At 39.5% G+C, this 14,335-nt stretch overlaps 1 protein-coding gene across 1 annotated transcript; it reads right to left on the reverse strand.

Moving 5' to 3' along the window:
- Positions 1-1,955: 1,955 nt before the first annotated feature.
- FAM240B (family with sequence similarity 240 member B) lies at positions 1,956-10,785 on the reverse strand. The gene is made up of 2 exons (XM_086315580.1): positions 10,640-10,785; positions 1,956-2,703 (listed from the first exon to the last, which is right to left on the reverse strand). The coding sequence occupies exons 1-2, from the start codon at positions 10,780-10,782 to the stop codon at positions 2,610-2,612; spliced, it is 237 nt and encodes a 78-aa protein (XP_086171706.1). The 5' UTR covers positions 10,783-10,785; the 3' UTR covers positions 1,956-2,609.
- Between the last annotated feature and the right edge of the window lie 3,550 nt (positions 10,786-14,335).

Raw genomic sequence — 14,335 nt, forward strand, 5'->3', positions numbered from 1 at the left:
TTCTAGTAACATTTTTAAAGTAGAAACTGCAGTAATGTTTGCTTTAATTTCCTATTCCTCAAAATCAACTTACTTTCCAGTTCAAAACCACTAGAATAAAGGAACTATATTTACTGCTGCATTGTTCAAATGGCAAAAACCTGGATGTAGCATGACTGTTCCATCTCTAAAGCAACTGTTGACTTTATTATGGTGCATCTGCACCATAATATGATCCCATTAAAAAATGTATTTAATATTAAATATGTATTAAAATATATTTTGATATATCAGGAACAGTTGAGTAAGGAAATCAAGATGCAGAAAAATCTGATATCATCTTATTTTGTAAATTGTTACCACACAAATATATTCACACAAAGTCTTGTAGATGTAGAGTGTGTGTGAGTGTGTGTTTGTTGTGTATGTGAGTGTGTGTGTTTGTACATGGCTATGTGAATACAGGAAAAACTACAGGAAGCCTCATATTGGGTAATTAATATGGGAAAAGCGGTACAAGTGTTGCTGATGGTAGAGAGTGCAGAAAAAAGGGAGGGAGCAAGCCAAGACAGTAAAAACAAGATTAATAAAAACTAATAAAAACAGTAATAAAATCATATCAGCATGTATATTTATGCACTTCTATAAAATTATATACACATATATATGTATACACAAAATTTGAAAAAATTAAAAATACAAATCTAATCTATTCATTTCACTACCTGTCAAGGGCTTCCTAATTCCCCGTGGATCAATACAGAATCTTTAGCTTGGGCTCCAGGGATCCCTGCTCACATCTCCACCCTCCTGTGAAATAGTTGCCCTCTTCATTCTGTGTCACAGACACTTATTTCCGGGTCCATCACTTCCCAGGACCCTCTCCTCTACCCTGCAGTCCTGCTGCTCCTCTTTAGTTCTTCTTTCATGCTGTTTCTTTTCTTCTGCATGACTCTTACTCATTTTTATAGGCCTCAGCTTAAACATCAGTGTCTCAAGGGGCTTTCTCTGACCCTCCGATGTGGTTAGGTATTCTGATGTTTATTCCCATGGTTCTCTGTCCTTACTAAATTTCCATTTTATTATTAGCCTCTTTCCCCAAACTTTGCTCAGTTTTTCCCAGCTATAATTTACTACTTATTAGTTGTATCTGGGCTTTCCTGATAGCTCGGTTGGTAAAGAATCTGCCTGCAATGTGGGAGATTCTGGGTTGGGAAGATCCACTGGAGAAGGGATAGGCTACCCATTTCAGTATTCTTGGGCTTCCCTTGTGGCTCAGCTGGTAAAGAATCCGCCTGCAATGCGGGAGACCTGGGTTCGATCCCTGGGTTGGAAAGATCCCCTTGAGAAGAGAAAGGCAACCCACTCTAGTATTCTGGCCTAGAGAATTCCATGGACTGTATAGTCCATGGGGCTGCAAAGAGTCAGACACAACTGAGCAACTTTCACTTCACTTAGTTGTATCTGAATTGGATAAGAGCCTATAGCAAAGATTTGAGCATTGTACTCTGTATCTCATAACTGAGGGATTGTGGAGTCACCTCTCTAGCCCTCTTGCCACCCCATGACCCCCTCAGCCATAAGGATCTCTTTTAGTTTTACAGTGGAAGAAGTTTATGCCACCACATAGCATCTATGAGCATCTATGAGTGCTGTGATACTCTCCCCAATACTGTGTGTGTCATTCTCTGGGTCCCTCTGGCCATTTGGGCTCTTTGGCTGGCTGGGGCTTCTCACTCTGCTCCTGTCCACAGTGAGGCATCCCTGGGTAGAGGAGTGGAGGAGCCCTAGTTCCTGTGACTGACAGAATCCCTCCTGATCTGTGACCATGATCATGTCTGGGCCCAAGAGGAGGCTTCAGTGAAAGTGACTTTAAATTCCAAAATGTGTCTAAAGGCAGCTGGAGCTGACACTTGCCAGAGCGTCAGAGAACTAACCATGACAGGCACGAGGGAGTTAACACAGGGCACACACCATTAGGACACAACAACCAAGTTTATTAACATTCTCTTGCTTTCACTGCATGCTTCTAATTAAAAGTTTATAAAAACTTGTATGAGGAGAAAATAATTTAGTTCAGTTCATTTTCAAACCATAATGTTAAAAATTATTCTTTTTATAAGAATGATTTCTTTCTTTCTTTAGCTTTCTTTCTGTTAGCAGTAGCATTTCTGTCTTCATTTTAAAAAAGGCGATGGGGACAGGAAATAAGATCGAATGACTCTGTTTTTCAGAATACTTAGGGAAGCCAGGTTTCCAAACAGTAATTGCCCCTGGTAAGCCTGAATAAAATATTCAGATTTCAAAATGAGAAGAAAATGCGGAAATAAATTACATTACGTGGATCTTTGAAACTTGGAAGTGCTAATTCCAAGAGATTTTTATATTAGATACCCCAAGCTTCGTATCCCATTGGCGGTCATCCTGTCCTCTGTGACAGGGAGGATTGAGACGGATAAAGAGTCCCATTAGCACTAGGGGAGGTTTCACATGTAAATCCCTTCACAAATGGGAGAGCAAATAAAGAGCGTCCTGCTTAGTAAGTCAACATAACTTGGGTGTTAGTTTTTTCTCCTAGAAAAGTGCCCTTGGTGGTTTGTCATCTTTGAAGGGGATGAGGCAGGAAGCACTCAGCCCACAGTGCTTGCCTGCTTCTCCTTCCCATCAGGATTGTCCAACATCCTCAGCCTTTTCTCCAGTCTCTGCTTCCATTCTTCTCTGAGCCTGAGGAGAAGAAACAATATTCGTGGTCATTGCATTTGTTTCCGCATCTGCTGGTCCGGTGAAGTTTATTTTCTTCTGAAGAATATTCTTAAGAGAAACAAATGGCTTTTACAAATTAATGAAGAAAATAATTAATAAGAGTAATGAACAGTCTATGAATGTGTAATTTTCTCCAAAATTCACTCCTTCTGAAATCCATATGCGGATTCAGTGTAATATCAATCAAAATCCCAGCAGGACTTTTCTGTAGCTGTCAACAAGCTGATTCTAAATTTTATACGGAAAGGCAAAAGAAGTTGATTAGCAAAACAATTTTAAAGTAGAAGAAAGTTGGAGGATATAGACTATGTGACTTTGGGACTTAATATAAAGCTACCATCATCAAGACAGTGTAGCATCAGTGAAGGAACAAACAGATCACAGAACAGAATAGAGTATAGATATAAATACACACAAACACAGACAACTGATTTTTGATCAGGGACAAAGACAACTCAATGGAGGAAGGATGTGTGAGTGCTCAGTCGCTCAGTCGTGTCCACCTCTTTGTGACTCCATGGACTGTGGCCCACCAGGCTCCTCTGTCCATGGGATTTTCCCAGCAAGAATACTGGAGTGGGTTGTCATTTCCTCCTCCAAGGGATCTTCCCAACCCAGGGGTCCAACTCACACCTCCTGCATTGGCAGGCAAGTTCTTTACCACTGAGCCACCTGGCACGAAGGATAGCTTTAAAAAAAAATGGCACTGGAACATTATACATCCATATTAAAAAAAAAACATGGCCCTTGACCCACACTCCACATCTTATGCAAAATTAACTAAAAATGGATCATAGACTTGAAGGTAAGTAAGACTAAGGCTTCAACAAAAAAGCCAAAAAATAATATCTTCATGATCTTGGGACCAGGAAAAAATTCTTATATACAACACAAAAAAGCATGATTCATAAAAGAAGAGAAAATTTGGGACTTTATCAAAATTAAAACATTTACTCTGTGAAAGATACTGTGAAGAGAATAAAAGACAAGCCATTAACAATATTTGCATGTAACATGTCTGATAAGAGACTTGTTTCTAGAAAGTATAATATTTCAAACTCAATAATAAGAAAATAATATAATGGATAAAATATTTGAACAGCCATTTTTCTAAAGAAGTTATATGAGTGGCAAATAAACTCACAAGACATGCTCAACATAATTAGGATGAGTGGCAAATAAACAGATAAAAGATGTTCAATTAAATTCAGTTTGAAACAGTGAGATGCCATTTTCACCTGTTAGATTAAAAGTGATTAAGAGTTTGACAACACACAGTATGAGTAACAGTAAAATTTGGCATTCCCACACTTGAGTGGAAGTTTAAACTAAAACAACCTCTTTGCAAGACAAGAGGGCGATAGTTATCAATATTTTAAACATTCATCCTTGACATAACATCTTCATTTCTATGAACTTATCCCATAATATTATCCGTGTATGAAAAATGTATGTATAAGTATTCTTATTGCAACACTGATTGCAAAGTCCCCATATGAAAAACAACCTAAACGTCCTTCAAGGTGATTGGTTAAATTGTCACATCATTACAGTAGAAAACATTAAAGAACTGAAAATGTTAATATAGAAAAACTTCCAAGAGTAAGTTAAAAAAGGAAGTTGCAGAAGAGTGAAGATTGTATAGGTCCCATTTTGTATAGAAATATAGCACACATATTTATTTGCTTATTAAAACTAAAGTTTTGGGGAGACATATATGAGAAATTGTTGATGGCTATTTTCTCTGGAGAGCATGTCAAGGAGCCTAACTGAGGACACTGGTTTTCCAAGGTATATACTTGGTTAGTTTCTTAAGTTGGATAAATGCTTTTATTCATTTATGAGGGCAGCCATAAAAAAAATAACACAGACTGGTTGGCTTAAACAACAGACATTTATTGTCTCATAGTTTTAGAGGATGGGAGCTTGAGATGGAGGTGCCAGCAGGTTTGATTTCTCCCAAGGCCTCTTTCCTTTGTGTGCAGGTGGCCTCCTTAATCCATCCTTTTCTCTGTGTTTTTACCTTCTTGGTGTCCCTTTGTGTATCAAACCTCCTCTTCTTATCAGGACAACAGTTAGATTGGACTGAGACCTATCATAAAAGGTCTCATTTTAACTCTCATCTTTTCTAAAGGCACTATCTCCAAATACAGTCATGTTCTGAGGTAGGACTGGGGGTTAGGACTTCCACATACAAATTTTCAGGGTGGGAGGCACAACTCATACAATGCTAAAGCAGTGCATGATTATTATGGATAAATTAGAATATATAATAAAGAATACAGAAAACTTGGATTCAGCTTTACTTTTCAGTCTTGTAAATAACCCTAAAATGAATACGATAATATGTAATACTCTTTCTATATACTAGTCTACTTTCATTGAAGAGATTCCCAGCGGTGAATAACGAGAAGGTGTAATTTTTTTTAATTTATTTTTATTTTTGACTGCACTGGGTCTTCATTGCTGCGCTCAGGCTTTCTCTAGCTGTGTCTAGGAGGGGCTACTGTTCAGTCCCAGTGCATGGGCTTCTCACTGCAGGGGTCTCTCTTGTTGCAGAGCGTGGACTCTAAGGTGTGCATGCTTCCATAGTCGTAGGCTGTGGGCTCAGTAGTTGTGGCATACGGGCTTTAGTTGCCCTTAGGCATGTGAAATCTTCCCAGGCCAGGGATCGAACCCATGGTCCCCTGCATCGGCAGGGAGATTCTTAACCATTGGACCACCAGGGAAGTCTGAGGGTATAAATATTTTGAAAGCTCTAGGCATCTATTACCAAACTGTCTCCAGGAAACTTCTTACTTAAAAGTCTGCTCAATTATGGGCTCAAGAGAGAATGCAAAGAATTTGGAATGTTGGTCTGTTGTTTGGTGGTAGTTGTTGCTTAAGCACATTAGCAACCAAGGATGGAAAGTTGAAATATTGAGAGAATTGAATACTGTAAAGACATTGGTTATCATTCTCATTCTGCTTCAGCTTTAAATAGAATGAATGACACAAAGATATAATTTTCCAGTTTGAAAGGGGAGATAAAACTTGTAACTGATGCTTTTCCACTAGTGGGCACGTACCTTACACATGGACTTCCCTGGTAACCCAGTTGGTAAAGAATCCACCTGCAATGCAGGAGACCCCAGTTCAATTTCTGGATCAGGAAGATCCCCTGGAGAGGGTTGCCATTTGCTTATCAAAGGGATCTCCCCAACCCAGGGATTGAAACTGTGTCTCCGGCATCTTCTGCATTGGCAAGCAGATTCTTTACCACTGTGCCACCTGCGAAGCCCCAGTATCATGCAGGTTCATCATTAATTAAAGGGGCTTTAACTTTTCCTTTGTGTGGCGAGCGTGAAAATGTGTTGCTCAGAGATCCAGCTGGCCAACTGCCTGTTTTTGGCAAACTTTTATCAGAATATAGCCCTGCCCATTTGTTGACATACTGTCTGTGACTACTTTCACACAGTGGTAGAATAGGATAGTTGCAACACAAGAGCATATGACCCACAAAGCTGAAAATATTAAGCATTTATTGTTTGTCTGATTTCATCAAATCATAGCTGAATTGCAATCACAGGTGGACTATCGACACAAAGGTTAGCAAAAGCCAATAGAAAGATGCTATGAGAATCCATTGGCTATATGAAATGTGTAATAAAAAGCATCGTACATTTTCTTATGATTTGTAAAGATTTGTGTTACACATCTTTATATCAGTAAAATTTATAATAAACTTATGTACATATATGTGTATATATATCAGTTCAGTTCAGTCGCTCAGTCATGTCCAACTCTTTGTGACCCCATAACTGCAGCACGCCAGGCTTCCCTGTCCATCACCAACTCCTGAAGCTTACTCAAACTCATGTCCATTGAGTCAGTGATGCCATCGAACCATCTCATCCTCTGTTGTCCCCTTCTCCTCCTGCCTTCAATCATTCCCAGCATCAGGGTCTTTTCAAATGAGTCAGTTCTTCCCATCGGGTGGCCAAAGTATTGGAGTTTCAGCTTCAGCATCAGTTCTTCCAATGAATATTCAGGACCGATTTCCTTTAGGATGGACTGATTGGATCTCCTTGTTGTCCAAGGGACTCTCAAGAATCTTCTCCAACACCACAGTTCAAAAGCATCAATTCTTTAGTGCTCACCTTTCTTCATAGTCTAACTCTCATATCCATACACGACTACTAGGAAAAACCAAAGCTTTGACTAGATGGACCTTTGTTGGCAAAGTGATGTCTCTTCTTTTTAATATGCTGTCTAGGTTGGTCATAACTTTTCTTCCAAGGAGCGAGTGTCTTTTAATTTCATGTCTGCAGTCACCATCTGCAGTGATTTTGGAGCCCAAAAAAATAAAGTCTGTCACTGTTTCCATTGTTTCCCCATCTATTTGCCATGAAGTGATGGGACCAGATGCCATGATCTTAGTTTTCTGAATGTTGAGTGTATATATATATATATATATACTCCACAGAGAAGTAGTTGTTAAATATTTACCAGCACACCATAACTTGCTTCCCATTTTTCTTTCACAGGAGCTTCCCCCAATAAATCTCATACTCATCTAACTTCATCTTGCCCTCTGCTTCTTGGAGGACCCAAATGAACACATTTGGAATGATTAATTTATTATAGGAACAGAATTTAGGAATCTGGGGTTTATGACACATTTATTCACTTTTTTATAATAGCTATATCACTGTATATTACCAGATGGATGATAGATGCCACTATCCACCTAAATCCCCATTAAATCCTGTTTTATGAGTATTTATACTGTTAACTGCCCCTTTCTGGTCACTATCTTTCATTACTGTGCTGCTTCTCTATCTTTGTGCTCTCAGTAATTTGGTGAATGGAAGTGTGTATATGGACCTTTTAGTCTGTAGTAAGAAAGGTCAATATGAAAAAGATAATACTTAAAAATTGGTATACAGAGTCAGATACAGTAGAAGAGTAGTAAAACAGACATTAAAGCTTGAAGAGAACTTTTTTTCCCTTAAGCCTAGAAATAGTGACCTCCCTTTTCAAATGGAGACCAAATAATACTTACTATTTATTGTTCTAGATTCATCTGATTTGTGGAGGAGTTGTAATTAATATCTGGGAATACAAATTCTGCTTGATTAGTATGGGTTTTGACTAGAAAGCAGGATTTGGTGAGGGGGGTGGTGAATCTTAAACCAGAATCCTAAGAATCAGAGATCAGTTGGGCACATAATTAGTGTTTTTCTATCACGTGCTTGCTAGGCCCAAATAAATGTGTCAGTTTGGGTCCTCCAAGAAGCATAATTGAAGGAATTACCTATGGAAAATAAAGCAGGGGCTGGGGGGTGGGGTGGGGAAGGAAGAAATGATTGGATAGGAAGAACCCCAAATCACAGCAGAGTTGACATAACTGATAAGCAGGAATCAAAACAGAGGAAGGTGAATGGTCTTGGGGTGAGGACTAATAAACCCCTCTTGTCACACAAGTCAACCAGATTCAATGTATATTGACATTGTGAGTTCAGCTAAATTCTGAAGAAGAATTTTGAAGGTCATACTTATTGCATTAAAACATTATTTTTTTCATATAAATATTATACAGTTACTCAAATATAGTTTCAGCCTGGTTATTTAGACTTAGATGTTCATGTAAGTTATCATCTAAATTGAGATTCTTTGGAAAATAAAAGGGAACATAATACATGATGCTAACAAAATGATATACATACACCTGGACTGTCCCAGCACACTAGGAGATTTGTTCATTATTCCCACAGTACGCTTGACTTCTCTCAGATTGTTCTCTCAACAGTTATTTCAAACCCGTTTTCTACTTCTCCAGGGGACTGACACCCGCTGTGTTGCTTCTTTCTAGCCAGACTCAGAGAGAGTAAGAGAATTTCTAGTTCTGAGACCACCCACTTTTTGCCTTGTGATCTCATCGCCAGGACCTCTTCAACTCACATGTGTTGCCAGGGTAATTGGATTTCTGCAGCTCTGGCTGCATTCCTCCCCATCAGTGAACCATAGGCGTGTGCTAATAAGCATGTCCATGGTAAAATGCCTGTTTCCACTCTACCCAGATTTGGTACAAGGTCTTGCTGGTTAGCTCAGCTGGGGAACAGAAGGCATTATTGGCTCTAGCATGGGTGAAAATTTGTGAGATTTTTTTTTTTTAGATGTTTGTCTTCTACCGTTCATTTAGAACATTTCTTGATTGCACAGTGGCTTGAATTTGCCACTTTTTTAAATGGAGGGTAAAATTTTTTTTATAGTGTTAGTGTTATATGTTTGTTTGTCACCTACATATGTGCATTTTGGAAAGTCATAACCCAGGGGGCTGAAATAGGAACCCAAGTGTTTATGCTATTCATTGGTCTGGTCAAGTGTACGCTGGAAAATAATTATTCTAGGACAAAGTTTCAAAATGTATGGTTACATTAGCAATATATAAACAAATATTCTGACATTTTGTTTTGATTTCTCTGGGTACTGGGAGCTGAAGAAGGGTTTTAAGAAGTTAATGTTGGTACAACACAATACATGTGAATTATATGTGTTTTTAGCTCAGTATACTCAGAAACATGGAGGCACATGCCTCGTTCTCCCTCAGAACACAGATGCCATCACACTTGTGAATAAGCATCTTAGCAAACAGACAGCTTGGCTGGGCTATTCCCATTTCAGTAATGGAGAACCCAGACAATCCCTGAAAAGTTGAGCTGATTTGTCTGCTCCAAGGTACTACACACATGAGGGCAAGTGCTGGCCATTTTAGTCAGAGCAATGTTGACACATGTGACACGTCTTCTCACATAAATAAATGTTCCCCTCTCAGCAGACTCTTTTAGCTAGAACAAGTTCAACTGCCAGTGAAGGGAAGACCACATTATCCTCCCCATCCTTAATATGTAGATCTTAATATGTAGGATCTCAGAGGTGGGATCTTTCACACTTTTACACATCTGTTGATCTAACTCTGAAATTCAGTGTAACCTTGTGTCCTGGGGATTGCAACAGAGGCAGGGTGAGTGATAAATAAATATCATTTATTCTCAATCAGGGGCGACTCTGTCCTCCAGGGGACATTTGGCAGTGTTGGGAGATAATTTTGGTTGTCACATGGGGGACGGGAATCCTACCAGCATCTAATGTTTTGAGGGATACTGCTACACTTCTTACAAAGCACAGGACAGCCACTCCACTAACAAAGAGTTATAAGGCCCTAAATGTCAGTAGTGCTAAAAAGTTGAGAAATCCTGATATAGATGGTGGCATGAGTAGAAGAATAAATCATGTCTGTAATTTTTTATATTTTATGATATTTCACATCTTAGAAAGCTTAATGGCCACAGAAAGGCTGCCTTGCCCAAGGCTAGCCCTTTCTTTTGCATGCCAACCAATCCTGAGTCTGTGGCCCCTACCACCTCCTTATCTCTCTATCATACATAAAGTCATATTTCTTCTGCCCTATACCATCCCAGGGCCAGGACAAGCTCCAGACAACTAGAGACCACCCATAAATCCCAAAACCCCTGGGCATTATTCAAACTAGCCAATCCTAAGCTGTTTACTCTGCCTTGACTTGTCTTTTCCTTGGAAATGCCAATAAACGCTCTGGCTTAGACTTTCCCCTTGCTTTCCTCTTCTGTCTCCTGGCCAAAACCTGGTGCTTCCCCTGTGGCACTGCATGGCATGCAGCGATACTCTCACTGAAAGCTGTGAATATAATAAAAACCTTCCTTCTAAGCCTTGTTCTCCTTTTGATTTCTGGCTGCACTGACCTAACAATATCGCTTCCAACATTTGCATAATTAGCACAGTGGGTAATGAAAATAATTCAGCTTCTCCATCTTCACATCTGGTATATTTCTGGGGAAATCTCCCTTGAAAAACAGTGAAGAAACAATTCACATACTTTCTCAGGGCACTCCTTCCCTGACGATCTTCCTCCAGTTCCCGGTAACAGGTCTGTTTGCTAATTTCCTTCTCCCAGAAGCTTTTGAGCTCATGACAGGTTTCACAGCAGAAGACTTCTCGACGAATGTATTGATTGTTCATCCTCTAAAAATAAAAAGAAAAACAAATCCAAGTACTTCAAATAAAGCCACTCTAATTTTGGAATGATGAAAGATGTTTGAATCCATACACTGCTATTTACAGATTTTGTGACCCCATGGACTATAGCCCTCCAGTCTCCTCTGCCCATGGAATTATCCAGGCAAGAATACTGGACTGGGTAGCCATTCCCTTCTCCAGGGGATCTTCCCAGCCCAGGGATAGAACTCAGGTCTCCTGCACGGCAGGCAGATTCTTTACCATCTGGTCCACCAGCAAAGCCCTGGTTGCCTAAATATGTGGGGTTTTTTTAATTCCCCTTAAATCAGTTTTAGTATCTTACTAATTTTGTCATTAAATAAAGTAAAAAATTTGATACTAGTTCATCTTATATTTGTGAGAGTCATGATTTTAACTTAAAAAATTATCCTTTAACAGTTATTTCCCAACTCTGTGTGTGTGTGTATGTGTGTGTAGATTGAGATGGTATGTGCAAAGCTCTAGATGCAATGCATGGCAAATAGCAGGCACCCAACAAATGTTATGCTCTTTCCATCCTTCCTCACAGAAGAAAAATAACATCTACCATTTACAGATATCAAAGGAACACTTCATGCAAAGATGGTCACAATAAAGCACAGAATGGTAAGGACCTAACAGAAGCAGGAGAGATTAAGAAGAGTTGGCATGAAAACACAGAACTATACCAAAAAGGTTCTTAATGACCCAGATAATCACCATAGTGTAATCACTCACCTAGAGCCAGACATTGTGGGATGTGAAATCAAGTGGGCTTTAGGAAGCATTACCATGAACAAAGCTAGTAAAAGTGATGGAATTCCAGCTGAGCTATTTCAAATCCTAAAAGACGATGCTGTTAAAGTGCTGCACTCAACATGCCACAAATTTGGAAAACTCAGCAGTGGCCACCAGACTGGAAAAAGTCAGTTTTCATTCCAATCCCAAAGAAGGACAATACTAAATAATGTTCAAATTACCACAAAATTGTACTCATTTCACATACAATAGCAAGGTAGTGTTCAAAATTCTCCAAGCTAGATTTCAATAGTATACAAACTGAGAACTTTCAGTTCAAGCTGTATTTAGAAAAGACAAGGGAACCCAGAGATCAAATTGCCAACATCTGTTGGATCATAGAAAAAGCAAGAGAATTTCAGGAAAACACCTACTTCCGCTTCATTAACTATGCTAAAGCCTTTGACTGTGTGGATCACAACAAACTGTGAAAAATTCTTAAAGAGATCAGAATACCAGACCACCTTATCTGCCTCCTGTGAAACCTGTATGCAAGTCAAGAAGCAAAAGTTAGAATCAGACATGGAACAACAGATTGGTTCAAAATTGGGAAAGGAGTACGTCAAGGCATATATTGTCACCCTGCGTATTTAACATATATGCAGAGCACATCATGTGAAATGCTGGGCTGGATGAAGCACAAGCTGAAATCAAGATTGCTGGGAGAAATATTAATAACCACAGATATGCAGATGATACCACCCTTATGGCAGAAATTGAAGAGGAACTAAAGAGCCTCTTGATGAAGGTGAAAAAGGAGAGTGAAAAAGCTGGTTTAAAGCTCAACATTAAAAAAACTAAGATCATGGCATCCGGTCCCATCACTTCATGGCAAAGAGATGGGAAAACAATGGAAACAGTGACCGACTTTATTTTCTTGGGTTCTAAAATCACTGCTCATGGTGACTGCAACCATGAAATTAAAAGACGTATGCTCCTTGGAAGAAAACCTATGACCAACCTAAACAGCACAGACATTAGTTAAAAATATTAAAAAGCAGATATTAAAGATATTAAAAAGCAGAGACATTACTTTGCCAACAAAGGTCCATATAGTCAAAGCTATGGGTTTTTCAGTAATCATGTATGAGAGTAGAACCATGAAGAAGGCTGAGTGCCAAAGAATTGATGCTTTTGAACTGTGGTGTTGGAGAAGACTCTTGAGAGCCCCTTGGACTGCAAGATCAAACCAGTCAGTCCTAAAGGAAATCAACCCTGAATATTCATTGGAAGGACTAATGCTGAAGCTGAAGCTTCAATACTTTGGCCAACTGATGCAAAGAGCCAACTAATTTAGAAAAGACCCTGATACTGGGAAAGATTGAAGGTGGGAGGAGAAGGGGACAACAGAGGATGAGATGGTGGATGGCATCACTGACTCAATGGACATGAGTTTGAGCAAGATCTGGGAGATGGTGAAAGACAGGGAATCCTTGCATGCTGCAGTCCATGGGGTCGCAAAAAGTTGGACAGGACTGAGCGACTGAACAACTACCATTTATTGAGCATATCGTATATAATAGGCATTTCTTAAACATTGTCTTATTTGATCCTCACAACAGTTCAGACAGAGGGATGTATAAATGTCTTAAACTGTCTAAGTTTTTCCATCTGAACCATGAGTTCAGAATCAATTCTGAACTCATGGTTCAGATGGAGAAGCTGAGAGACAGAATTTGCCTATAGCCTCATAACTGAACATAACTGAAAGAGCAGAAATTTAGATCTTGGTCTGTCCATCTTAAAAGTGTATACCCTCTATTTCTATTAATCCTCATCACAAGAAATGTTGACTATTTTGGATCTGAGCATATCCAGAGCAAGTTCATGTAGCATATGTGTGTATGTCCCATGAAAGTATACATGTTTAATACTAAAAAACATTTACTTTTTACCTAAACATTGCTCATTTTTCATCTTAGTGGGTTTTGGGGGCAAGTAGATGCAAAGACTGTAAAACAAATCCTTTTCTACTTACTGGTGAGTGCCTACTCAGAAAAGCTGTGTCTCCAGCTGGAGATTAGAAAGGACCTTGACCTTCACTCCCTCACTACAGAGTGCCAGTGACCCCATGCAAGCTGAATTGCCTAGGTGGGCAGCCCAGAGGATTGAGAGTGAGAGAGAAGTTTAGAAAAAGTTTCAGGGAATAAGTAATCCATTTATTATATAGCATTTATCAGTTCAGTTCAGTTCAGTTGAGTTCAGTTGCTCAGTCGTGTCCGATTGTTTGTGACCCCATGAATCGCAGCACACCAGGCTCCCTGTCCATCACCAACTCCCGGAGTTCACTCAGACTCATGTCCATCGAGTCAGTGATGCCATCCAGCCATCTCATCCTGTCATCCCCTTCTCCTCCTGCCCCCAAATCCTCCCAGCATCAGAGTATTTTCCAATGAGTCAACTCTTCGCATGAGGTGGCCAAAGTACTGGAGTTTCAGCTTCAGCATCATTCCTTCCAAAGAACTCCCAGGGCTGATCTCCTTCAGAATAGACTGGTTGGATCTCCTTGCAGTCCAAGGGACTCTCAAGAGTCTTCTCCAACACCACAGTTCAAAAGCATCAATTCTTCGGCGCTCAGCCTTCTTCACAGTCCAACCCTTACATCCATACATGACCACAGGAAAAACCATAGCCTTGACTAGATGGACCTTTGTTGACAAAGTAATGTCTCTGCTTTTGAATATGCTATCTAGGTTGGACATAACTTTCCTTCCAAGGAGTAAGTGTCTTTTAATTTCAT

Source organism: Bos grunniens, chromosome 8, assembly GCF_055505025.1.
Source record: "Bos grunniens cultivar Pamir isolate PY7600 chromosome 8, Bosgru_T2T1.0, whole genome shotgun sequence".
Taxonomy (NCBI): domain Eukaryota; kingdom Metazoa; phylum Chordata; class Mammalia; order Artiodactyla; family Bovidae; genus Bos; species Bos grunniens.